The sequence below is a fragment of the Vigna radiata genome, unplaced genomic scaffold (assembly GCF_000741045.1).
Source record: "Vigna radiata var. radiata cultivar VC1973A unplaced genomic scaffold, Vradiata_ver6 scaffold_7, whole genome shotgun sequence".
Lineage (NCBI taxonomy): Eukaryota > Viridiplantae > Streptophyta > Magnoliopsida > Fabales > Fabaceae > Vigna > Vigna radiata.
Window position 1 is genome coordinate 698,308 of NW_014543262.1, and position 13,209 is coordinate 711,516.

The window sequence follows — 13,209 nt, forward strand, 5'->3', positions numbered from 1 at the left end:
TTTCGTGGCGAGAGAGATAACTGTTGTATCGTCGTGGCCAGAGATATGAACCTAGGCGCGAAAAGAATTCATTTCCAGCAACCCAATTTCCTCAAATGCCCTTCTCCTCAAGTTTTTTCTTTTAAAAATAATGGCCACTCAACGCACGACACCTGGCGTTGTCAAAAAGGGTGTCAAAATACGTTGTCAAAGTAACATTTTCCATTTAAAAATTATTAAAATGTGTGGTTAAAAAGCCCTTTTCCTTGTTTAAAAGTGAAAGTGGTTCCGTAAAGATGTTTTACCGTAAGATAAGCTCTTGTGTAGGTACACACATGATCAACACTCCTTCTCTGCTCTGCCGACGAACATGGAGTTCTTGTCCTTCCTCTTCCTTGCCATTCTCTTCGTTCTCTCTCTCTACTTCGCCATAGAAAAACCACGCAACAACAAATGCTTCAGACTCTTGGAATTCCTCAAAAACCGCCATCGCTTCCTCGAATGGACCACCCAAGTCCTCAATGACTGCCCCACCAACACCGCCGTCATGTCCCGCCCCTACAGATTCAACATCGTCGTAACGGCCAATCCCGACAACGTGGAACATATGCTCAAAACCCGATTCGAAAACTACCCAAAGGGTGAACGCTTCATCCACCCCCTCCAGGACCTCCTCGGCAACGGAATCTTCAACTCCGACAGTGAACTTTGGAAGGTGCAGCGAAAAGTCGCCAGCTACGAGTTTACCACCAGCTCACTCCGTAACTTCATTGTCAACTCCATCGCCACCGAGCTCCAAACCAGGCTTCTTCCAATTCTCTCCAAAGCCTCCCAGACAAATAGGGTCCTCAATTTGCAGAACCTCCTCGAGCGCTTCTCATTCGACAACATCTGCAAGCTAGCCTTCAACGTCGACCCTGCCTGTCTCGGCAATGACTGCACTGCTGGCACTGATTTCATGAGCGCGTTCGAGGATGCAACCAAGCTGAGTTCAGAGAGGTTCCTGAGCATATCATGTTTCTCGTGGAAAACAAAGAAGCTGTTCAACTTTGGATCAGAAAGGAGGCTCCGAGAATCAATCAGGACCGTCCACGAGTTCGCTGACTCCATCATACGGTCCAGATTGGAAGCCAAGGAACACAACCGCGACGACGAAGATTTGCTTTCGCGTTTCAGCAGAACAAAGGAGAGCTCGCCGGAGTTTCTCCGCGACGTTGTGATAAGTTTCATTCTCGCGGGGCGTGACTCGACCTCGTCCGCGCTCACCTGGTTCTTCTGGATTCTTTCATCCAGACCTCACGTGCGCAGAAAAATTCGAGACGAAATCACTAGGGTTCGGTCTGCCACGGGCGGCGTTGGCCCGTTAGGGTACGAGGAACTGAGAGAGATGCATTATTTGCATGCGGCAATTTCAGAGTCGATGAGATTGTACCCGCCCGTGCCGGTTGACACGAAGGAGTGTCTGAACGACGACGTTTTGCCCGATGGAACGAGGGTTGGGAAGGGGTCGCTGCTAACATACCACACGTACGCGATGGGAAGAATGGAGAGCGTGTGGGGAAAAGACTGTACCAAATATAATCCGGAAAGGTGGTTGCAGAACGGCGTGTACCGAACGGAGAGTCCGTTTCGTTTTCCGGTGTTTCACGCGGGTCCTCGAATGTGTCTGGGAAAAGAAATGGCTTACGTTCAGATGAAGTCCATTGCAGCTTCAGTGGTGGAGAAGTTTGAGATTGAGGCAGCGGATAGAGACACGTGTCCACAGCATTTGCTTTCTTTGACGTTGAAAATGAAGGGAGGGTTCCCAGTGAGGGTAAGACTAAGGGATGCCTGCTAAGGCTGACTTCTCTTCACCGTTGTCTTCCACTACTCCATGCTTCAACCGTCGATACCAGCATTCTCCTCCTACTTCTACATTATGATATTTTAAACAAATTTAAATTAAAAATAAATTAAAATATGTATAATATGTATGCACACCCAAGTTCGTATTCAACTCGACAATATCTCATAAAATTATGTATATCCAATGCCATAATTACTAGATATATAAGTCCCGTTATCCGTATAAGGCGGTACAAATATTTGATTGAAGCATGGAATCGTCTTAATATACCACTTTGAGAGGTGTTCTTGTTGTCGACGTAAGAAAGGACGATTAAGGTGTTCATCACAATTTTGTAAATACTTTTGACTCCAATCACGGGAACTAGTAAATCTAGAACCAAAAATCAACAATTAATAATGAACTTTTAATTTCTATATATGTTAAATACAAACATTTCATAATAATTGCGCAATTTTCAATATATGAGAAGCTTAAACGATCAACCCTGTATTTAATGAAAAAATGTGACACAATGGTGTGATAACATTTTATACAAATACCTGAATTATAGTTGAGCCTGTACATCTCTTGGTTAGAGATAAACCTTAAATCAAATACTAAAAATATTTAGTAAGGGTAAATAAGTAAAAAGTGAATAAATGTTTCATTGAAAATTGTTTCGGTTGAAAAGGTCTAGGATCGATCGTCCTCCCTTCTTCTTTCTCTTCTGATAAAAGTTGTCAAAACGGATAATCTGGTCCGACCCGACCCGACCCATTATGGGTTGGTCACTTAGTGAGTCAACCCAACCCAGTTCATTTATTAGTGAGTCAAAAAAATTTGAACCCGACCAGACCCACCACGGGTTGGTGGGTTAAACGGGTTGGCCCGTTGACTCATTAATTTTTTTTTTCACCCTCTTCTCCTGAGGATCTTTTAATATGTTACTTTGATTGATCAAATTGAAACAGTGATAATTGGACCAATTGATATAAAAGAAACTAAAAAATACTGAAGAATCTAAATTATTAAGTAACATGTGTTTATTTTGTATTTATTAATATAAAAAAAATTAAAGAATCTTAGTTATCATAAGTAACATGTGTTTATTTAGAAATAATTAATGTAAAAAAACTGAAAAATCTTAGTTACATAAAGGATGTTTTTTATATAGGATATTTTATATGATTTTATATTGCTATGATTCTATATATTAAACAATGAAAGTGTTTGATGAAGTGGTTAAGTGATTGTAAAAATATTGTATATATTTTTCTATGTTATTAATTATTAAGTATTGTAAAAATATTGTATATAATGTATGTTTAAATATTGTATATATATGATGTTTAAATATTGTAAAAAATATTGTATATATAGGATGTTTAAATATTGTAAAAATATCGTATATGTTTAACTATTATAAAAATATTGTATATATAGTATGCTTAAATATTGTAAAAATAGCCTAAATAAAGGTTGTGTATTTTGAATAATTAATTTGATTTCAATAAAAAAAATAGATTTGAATAATTAATTTAATTAATTTGATTTAAATAAAAAAATAGGTGGGTTGGTGAGCCAATCTGACCCACCACGGATTCAACCCGTGTCAGCCAGGTTCTTAGTGAGTCAGGTCAAAATTGGCTCGCATCAAAATTTTCACATTTTTTTCCAACCCAACCCGGCTCAAACCCGTGGTAAGCCGGGTTGGCTCACGGGTTTCAACCCATTCTGACGACACTACTTCTGATAATTCAATTTCCTGATTGTTGGTTGACTTGCAGAAAATACTTCGACGCTTAAGTCAGATATATTTTTCTGATCTTGATTATGGAAAAAGTGTCTTAACTTGGACATTAATCTCGTATTTATAGGCTTCATAACCATCAAGCCCATTAACTATCAATTAATATAGTATATTTTTAGGCAGTATAACCTACCACTCATTAATGTCGTATATTTATATTTGATATGACCATTAAACGTATTAATTGTCCATTAATGTTTTCCAACTTACCTGCTAATTGTGTTGTCTCATAACCGATCGGTTGCTTCAATCATGATAATTGTGCTGTCAAATAACCGATCGGATGCTTCAACCATGTACACCACGAATCAGGGACAACTTCAGAAAGGGCCCAACAGTAGACACTACATAATACAAAAATATAAAGTATTTATTAAAAAAATTGTTCGTCCTATTATTCAAGTTTGTCTTAATACTAAAAAATAGATAGAACTTTCAAAAACGGTCTAAAACACATATGTTCAAGAATTAGATCTAACTCTTACAATAAATTTTGACTTAATTAATAGATTTTATAATATTTTAGTAAAAGATAAAAGGAGTTTATAGTTTATTATTATCATCTGTATTTTGTAACTGAAATATTATCTTTTTATTTAAAGGATATATGATTTGTAACACTTCATTTATAAATAGAAGGACACACCTAAAACTTAGATATTTGGATTTTATGATTGGGAGCATTGTTAATTTTGAGTTAGATCAAATATAGATATTGAATAATTTAACTCAAAGTTAGCGATGCTACAAGCCACAAAATCTAAGTTAGTCTTGAGTGTGTCTTTCTACTTATAAATAAAGTGGCTACAAATAAAATATAAACTTTTTTTATCTTTTGCTATATATCTCCTAAATTACAAGATCTTTTAATTAAATAAAAAATATTTATAAGATTTGCAGACTTTGTATTTTCCTTTGATTATCCTATCCATCTTTGAGTATTAGGTCGGACCCTAGACAATCGAGGTACACAGTGCCTCACCGTTGAGCCAAAGTGTCTGAGGCGTAAAGGCTGAAAATGCTCATTATGTTAAGACAAAATTGTCTATAAAACTTATATGTCTAAACGCTCTTATGTTATGAAGTTTAATCAAATAACATTAAATGAGATAAGAATATGAAAATACCTAAACCTAAAGAATAGGATAGGTAGAAACACAAATGCTAGAAACAAGATTCCCAAATCATCCATCAACATAGAAAAGCCTTGGGAAAACAACTAGGTTAAAAGCTTCCATACACAATGCTAAACGACTTACAAATCAAAACGTCTAAAGAGAGTTATGCTAAACTTGTAAGTTATATTGTACCCAATGGTATTCAATTGAACTCTTAAGAAGTAAAAATGTGTCGAGAAAATGCCTTTGACCAAACCCTCTAAAAGCCTTAAAAAAGATTGAAAACTTATAAAAGAAGAAACATGTTAAACGTTCTTGCTACATTGAGCAAAGTGCTAAAAAGTATGTCTGCTCTGACAAGTTGACTTTAACTAATTGTTGTTTCACACACAAGACAAAAAAGACACAAGAATCAAGGCTAAGAGCTCAGTATAACATATGCCTTTTGAAAAAGCCTTTAAATAGAAGATCATTCAAAGGAAGAACCAAGAGGATAACTTACAACGAAAGTATAAGTCCTTTTTAGAAGAGAAGTACAAAAAAGCGCAAAAAGAAAACATCTAAGTAGAGAAAAAAAGTTCAAGCATTAAATGTAAAAAACACTTTATTGTTTGAAACAAGCATTAAAAGTCATTAAATGCTTAATGTTCAAAATCAACAAGTGAAAAGATATAAAACATATCTATTGCATGCACAATCTGAAGTACCTGAAAAACACTAGAAAGGAGAGAGGGGGGGGGGGGTTAAATAGTGTTAATGGAAAACTCTTTTCCCAACCCTTTTGATATAACACATAATTGTTAAACGCTCAACTTTGCAACTGATTATAAATAATAACTTCTTTTTAGACGCTATTCAGAATATACACTAAATGTTTGTATAGGAAGTTTCTTGTATGTAATACTAAAATGTAACTGCATTTTATAAGAGAAGAGTTTAGGCAAAAGTAAAAAATAAGTTCACAAATACTTTTATATTGGTTTCATCACTCTTGGTATCTCTAGGTACTCCTAGTATCCACCGATATGTTGCCTAATTGAGTTTCACCCACTCCTGGTTGTGCAATATTCTTCACCACTCTTGGTATCCCTAGTCAATGAATAACCTTCCATTACCCAAGACTACTTGAATATTCTCACTACTCCCGGTACTATACAATCCTAGTATCCTCTGATACACTGCTTAGGTTTCATTAACACCTTAGAGTTTCAACAATAAATGTTTTAATTCTCTTCAGAATTGCTATCAATTATTATTATAAGTCGTTTAGACGATTACTCTCGCAGAGAGGATATGTGTACAATACAATTTAGAGACTCGCTGGGTGTTTCTCTCTTTTCTATTTTCCTCTTTTCTTACAACAGTAAGTTGTTGGAACAAGACAACCTCGTTTATAGAACCCTTGGTTTTGAAGTTTAAACAATAGTAATCTTACAATGTCTGAAGCCAAGAATTGAAGAAATGCTTTGTAGAGCAAATTGTTTAAATGAAATAGAAAATCATAAACAACATCTAAGAATAAGTGTCTTTCGTTGAAATATATAAATAGACTATATGAGTAAAATAAGCTAACTTCTTATGAAAATAGAAGTCTAACTCTTATATAACATTAAGGATAAAATAAATGTTTCATTTAAAACAATGTTATATCAAGCAAAGCTTTCTACAAAGATTATCTTCTAATAAATGACTGTGAAACACTTTAGCCTTGAGAAAGTATTTTATGATTATATCATCTGATGAATATACACATGTGTATTACCAAACAATGCATTTATTAGCGAAATAAAAAATGATAAAATGTCTTGAACACGCTACACTGATAACATTTATCAACATTCAAAATATTTAATGCATGTATGAAAAACTACATCGATACTTGTATACTTTGTTTCTTAATATGCGTGTAGATTAAGAAAGCAAAAAGATATGATCAAAATCACGTCACCTAAGAAAAAGACATTGTGAGAAAAGAATAACATTTTGGGAATGTTTCCTTGAAGCCATTTGCCCTGTCACATCATACAAGCTCAAATTTAGCTTAAGGTTATGAGAAAAAACTCTGAACCCTATAATGTAGACTAAAGTTAGACTTCACATCCAAAGGGTACAAACTCTTCAGAACTCAACTCGTTGGTCTAACGGTCATCTTTCAAGAGAAGATATATATATATATATAAGAAAGATTGAAGAAAAGATATCATTGAAAAGTTGTTGATGAAAAAGTGCAAGATAACATAAGAAGAATAGAAAAATGAAAAGAGAGAAAAGCTTAAAGTATTCTCACATCGCCTAACACTAAATATCTTTTAAGAGAGAAATCTTTGTAAAGGAAGAAACACTTTCAAGTGTCACAAATTATATTGTAACATACATATGCTCTCGCTGAGAGGTATTCATCTATACCTTGCAGAAAATCCATTTGTGGATTTGATGGAAGAACTGAAATACTAATGTATAGACATTTGTCTAGGGGTAGATCTTGGAGAGGTTAAACTCAGTCTAGTTAGATTGACTAGGAAACCCGGAACGATACTAGTACTCATTGTAACCAAGAATGGTGGGAATACTCTATGAGATCCTGGAAAGGCAAAACTCATGTAATCTTGGATAAGATTAGTGGAACCCCTTAAGATTTTTTAAGGGAAAATTAAACGTAGCTCAAGTTGATTGAACAAGTATAAAAATATGTTGTTTACTATTTCTTTATCTAAATTTTTTTCCAATTACTCACATTATTAAATCCTAGTGTCTAATCATCTTAAACCTTTACACATTGTCTTTGCAAACTATTAGACGCTTCTTTACGAAAAGATTTTGAAAACATTATTCAGCTTTCGCACACCTTCCTCCCCTTCTAGTGCTTTCCTTGTAATATCAATAATGAATATGTAATCATTACATCACATTAAAGTTGTTAAGAGCCTGACGACTTTGAATCTCAATAGAAAGTCATTTTGAGACGACTTCCAATTTAAGTATCAAGTTAGTCAATGTAGTCGTATAGTCCGACTTCACTGAAAAAATTTTGAACCTACGCCTCGACACTTAATATTAAAACCAGCCTAACAACATGACCAAGGTTTGATATAGCTCAACCAACACCTTTACAACCAAGCCCGACTCGTTTTTTTTTTCCTGTCATTGAAAGTCTGATATCACATGGAAACGAACTGAATTTTTTTTTACATGATAATGCATTGAAAAAGGGTTGAAATGGAGTATCATCCGAGCTGTTTCAAATCATGGCCGAGATGTATCAGACCTTGGTTAGTTTACCGTTTGGACTATTTCAAATCTTGACCAAGTTGTATCAGACCTTGATCAAGCTATATCATACCTTGGTTGAACTATATCAATGGCTTAAACGAGCTGTCATTTGGGCGGCTTCAAATATTGGTTGAGTTGTATTAAACCTTGATTGGACTGTATAAGACTTTGATCGGGTTATCGGATTGTGTTACTATGAAGTGTAACGACACTAATCAAATTATTTTAAAAAAATCAAGCTATCGAAAATTATAACTTCATTTTTAAAATTGAAAATCGTCTTGTTCTAAATTGACCTTTTATAGAGAATTAAGGTCACCGAGTAATTTCAATACAATGTGTTTCGGTGTAGATTTATAGGACTAAGAGACTAACCTTTTCTAATGTGGCTTTACTGCTTTCCGACGCTTGAACTGGGTTCTCCGATTATCTTCTTTTCGCTTGGGTCGCTCGATCGTCTGTAATCTTGGTCATTCGGTGATCTTCAGGATTTGACTGCTCGTTCGCCTTCCTGGTGGAGAGGGGGAGGTACCTGCAAAAGGCACTCCGACGCCCAAGTTAGGCGTGTATTGAAGAGTCTTGGCTCTTGATTGAATATTTAGTGAATGATTATTACTATTTGAGTATTTGAGAGTATGAGTTGAATATGAGTAGAATGTAACTAACTTTTGGTCCTGAATTCTTATTTATAAGTTGTCATCTTAAACTGACATAAGTACAACAAAATATAAACTAAATAAAATATAAACAAACTTATTAAAAATTCTGGTTAGTGGTTAAATATCTTTAAATAGAAATTATTGATTATTCTTTGATTATTTTATCTTCTGCTTGTCAATATCTTTAATAAAATATTCATTCAGATATTTTTTTATTATATATCATACACAATGTATTCTTATCAATATCCTTAATAAGATATTCATTCATGTATTCTTGATTATTCTTTATTATATATTATAGAAAATGTATTCCATTACATGTTTTTTTTTTGTAATTTATTATATCACATTGAAACGGCAGAAGAGTTGCCACTTTTAATTTTAGTGCAGTCAAATCGTTATGTGAGGTGCATGATTTCTCCATTCTTATGATAAATACAAACTGACCCGTTCTGGTAATTTTTTTTTTTTCGAATTTATCTATTTTCATAATTTCTGTACCTTGCGTAGATAATAAACAAACTGCGAAAACGAGATTTGTACACCAACAAGTGAATCTTGTTTGTTGCTTAGTAAAATTAGGATTGAACAAAAATAACTTATCTGTAGTTAATTGTACTATATTGTATTAAAAATAACTTATCTATTTTTAGTAACGGTTCATTATATGGTTCAATTTTTAAAAACTAAACTGATAACAGTTACAGTTCACTTAACTGTGAGAACTGTATCTACTCTTACATCTTCTCTAATTTCAGTTCAATTGTTTCATCTTATCAAAAAAACTTTATTTAATAATAAAATATTAATAAAAATAACTGTTTACATAAAAAAATAATAATTAATTTTTTAAAACAACTTTTTTATCACAAAATTTATATTTTTATCAATAAAAATAAAAAATGTAATTTATATTTTTATATTTTTTAAGTTATATGTATATATATATATATATATTTATTTATTTATTTATTTATACATATATTTATATTTTTTTATTAATAAAATAAATAAATAATAAAATAATTTTTAATAATAAAAGAAATATAAATAAAATAGAAAATAATAATATTAAATAATTAAAAATCAATTTATTAGATATTTATGAATAAAATAAAGTAAATATTAAAATAATTTTCAATTTAAAAGAACATGTATTGTTATACTATTTAATTTAAAAATTAGTACAATTCAGTTTAAAATTAATATAGTTACTAGTTCAGTTTAGTTTATATTGTAGTTTAATTAAAATTAGTGTAGTTTACAATAAACTTAATAGTTCTGTTAGTGTAATTTACAATTCAGTTAATAGTTTAGTTCAGTTTACAGTTCAGTTAATAGTTCATTTAGTGCAGTTTACAGTTCAGTTAATAGTTCAATTCATACTGCAGTACAGTACAACTTAGAACGGTTCAGTTTGATAAAACAAAATATAGTTCAGTTCAATTTGTCTGAACTGTTTCTGTTTTATAGTTCAGTAGTGCAGTACAGTTCAGTTAGATTTGTCCACCCCTAAGTAAAACAAACACGAGTTAAAAAACATTCGAATCATGTGCGAGACCAAGAAGAAGACACCTCGCAAGTGGAATGGGAGAGCGACATCAGAAGGCACACGCGGCGGATCCCACGGTGGCGGTTCCCATGCAGGTGAATCTCAACTTGTGTTGCATTGCATCACAACGAATAGAAGGAAGAAAATAAAAGAGCAAGAAAGAGTTGTTTAAGTGAAAACTGCAGAAGCGATTACACTTTTCACATTGGTTGGTCTGTGTAACCTTGTAGGATTATAAAAAAAGGAAAAATACACCCTTAAGAAAAGACACGTAGAGTAGGAGAGATCTTATTAGAGTGACAACACCCTTTTAAAAACGTTTTATAACTAGGAATTTAAAAACTTACCTAATAAATATTAAATATAAGACTATTATTGAAAAATACAAAAAATAAAGTGAGTATAATGATGCATATATATGTACCTGTTTTTGTTTTCTCTTCTAAATAATTCTACTTAAATAACATTTTTCTCTTATCAGTTGGCTTTTCATTGTCAGTTACCTCTTTTCATTTTATTTTATGTTTGCTATTTGTTTTTCTATTCGTTCTTTTTCTTCGTTCATGATGCTCTTCCTCTAACACATTATGTACAAAATTAAACAATAGGAACATGATATTTGCTGAAAATAGTTAACATGTATATTTATCTCTGTTATAGATATCTGACAGAGAAAAAAAAAACACCAAAATAAATAAATATTTATTATATTTATATATTCCATCACCTCTTAAAAATTTCACGGAAAATAAACACAATGTACTCGGAATTTTTGTTAATTCCGAAATAGGAGAAATTGCAAGCTATGGTCTAGAAACCAGTGTTACTGTGGAGACTAACTTGTGTATCCCTTGTCCTTACCCTGGCGGGCAAGCCTCCTTTGATCCTCAACGTCAAAGAAAGCACATGCTCTGGACACGTGTCCTTATCCACTGCCTCCATCTCAAAGTTCTCGACCAGGGAAGCTGCAATGGACTTCATCTGAATATAAGCCATTTCTTTTCCGAGACACATTCGTGGACCTGCGTGAAACACTGGAAAACGAAACGGACTCTCTGTTCGGTAGACGCCATTCTCCAACCACCTATCAGGATTGTATCGGGTACAGTCTTTTCCCCACACGCTCTCCATCCTCCCCATGGCGTACGTGTGATACGATATGAACCAACCCTTCCCAACCCTCGTTCCATCCGGTAAAACGTCGTCGTCCAGACACTTCTTCGAGTCAACAGGCACTGGCGGGTACAACCTCATCGCCTCCGTAAGCGCCGCATGCAGGTAATGCATCTCTCTCAGCTCCTCGTACCCGAACTCGCCAACGCCACGTGTGGTGGACCGAACCCTTGCGATTTCGTCGCGAATTTTTCTCCGCACGTCAGGTCTGGAAGAAAGAATCCAGAAGAACCAGGTGAGCGCGGACGACGTCGTGTCACGCCCTGCGAGAATGAAACTTATCACAACGTCGCGGAGAAACTCCGGCGAGCTCTCCTTTGTTCTGATGAAACGCGAAAGCAAATCTTCGTCGTCGCCGGCCGGATCCCTGGACTCCAATCGGGACCGTATGATGGAGTCAGCAAACACGTGGACGGTAGTGATTGATTCTCTCAGTCTCCTTTCTGTTCCGATGTTCAACAGCTTTTTTATTTTCCACATGAAGGGTAACGCGCTCATGAATCTCCCTGAACTCAGCCCGGCGGCGGCCTCGAACGCGCTCATGAACTCGGCACCGGCGGTACCGTCGCCACCGAGACAGGCGGGGTCGACGTTGAAAGCTAGCTTGCAGACGTTGTCGAAAGCGAAGCGCTCGAAGAGGTCCTGCAAATCGAGGACCCTGTTTGTCTGCGAGGCTAAGGAGAGAATTGGAAGAAGCCTGGTTTGGAGTTCGGTGGTGACGGAGTTGACAATGAAGTTACGGAGTGATTTGGTGCTAAACTCGTGGCTGGCGATTTTCCTCTGCACCTTCCAGAGTTCGCTGTCGGAGTTGAAGATTCCGTTGCCGAGGAAGTCTTGGAGGTGGTGGATGAAGCGATCGCCCTTCGGGTAGTTCTGGAATCGGGTTTTTAGCATGTGTTCCACGTTGTCGGGGTTGGCCGTTATGACGCCGTGGTAACTGTAGGGGCGGGAGAAGACGGCGGTGTTGGTGGGGCAGTCGCGGAGGACTTGGGTGCTCCATTCGAGGAAGCGATGGCGGTTTTTGAGGAATTCCGGTAAGGTTCCGATGAGAGGGTAGTGTTTGAAGCCTTTGTGGGTAGTTTTGCGGGGTTTTCCTGTAACAAAATAGAGATAGAAAGTGAAGAGAAGGGCAATGAAAAGGAAGGAGAAGAGCTCCATATGCAGATATTGATGAGTGGCTCCACTGTCCGAGTGATAAGCTTTCCAAGGTTTGGAATATTTCAGCGTGATACTTAAAATAAAAATAAATGGAAGAAGAGTGAGAGCATGTGATCAGGTAAGACACTCTCGGCTCACATTTTTATAATTTTTTTATTTATATTTTAAAATTAATTTGATTATTACAATTAGATGTTATTTTAAAATTAATATTTCTTAAAGCATATATTTTTACATCAAAAATGTATTTTTTTTTTATTTATTTACAGTTTATATATACAAGATCCCGTTTAGACCATCTACACCTTTTTAAAACTCTCCTCATGACGTTGGATTGAGATGTTTCCCTAAAGTTAGTTTTTACTATCTCATTTATATATTTATTGTCAACTTCTCTGTTAATTTTATTACGTCAATTATTAATATATATTACTCCAACGTTTTATCACATCTAATAAAAATAATATCTTATACCCGTAATATATAATATTTTAATATATGCATATAATACTTTTATATATTTCCTTACAAAATATTTGTATACATCATCACTAACACAAAAAGATAGAAATTTGAAACACATCCTAATTTGATATTTAGTGCAAATTGTTATACATTTTTAGTTACTATTCTTTTCTAGAATAAGATTTTTAAAATAT

The 13,209-nt window shown here is 34.6% G+C and overlaps 2 protein-coding genes across 2 annotated transcripts; one reads left to right on the forward strand and one right to left on the reverse strand.

Moving 5' to 3' along the window:
• Positions 1–261: 261 nt before the first annotated feature.
• LOC106753710 (cytochrome P450 94A1-like) lies at positions 262–1,942 on the forward strand. The gene has a single exon (XM_014635566.2). It carries the CDS (start codon positions 350–352, stop codon positions 1,814–1,816), a length of 1,467 nt encoding a protein of 488 aa, XP_014491052.1. The 5' UTR covers positions 262–349; the 3' UTR covers positions 1,817–1,942.
• An 8,921-nt stretch (positions 1,943–10,863) lies between these two features.
• On the reverse strand, positions 10,864–12,753 carry LOC106753661 (cytochrome P450 94B3). The gene has a single exon (XM_014635506.2). It carries the CDS (start codon positions 12,548–12,550, stop codon positions 11,030–11,032), a length of 1,521 nt encoding a protein of 506 aa, XP_014490992.1. The 5' UTR covers positions 12,551–12,753; the 3' UTR covers positions 10,864–11,029.
• Between the last annotated feature and the right edge of the window lie 456 nt (positions 12,754–13,209).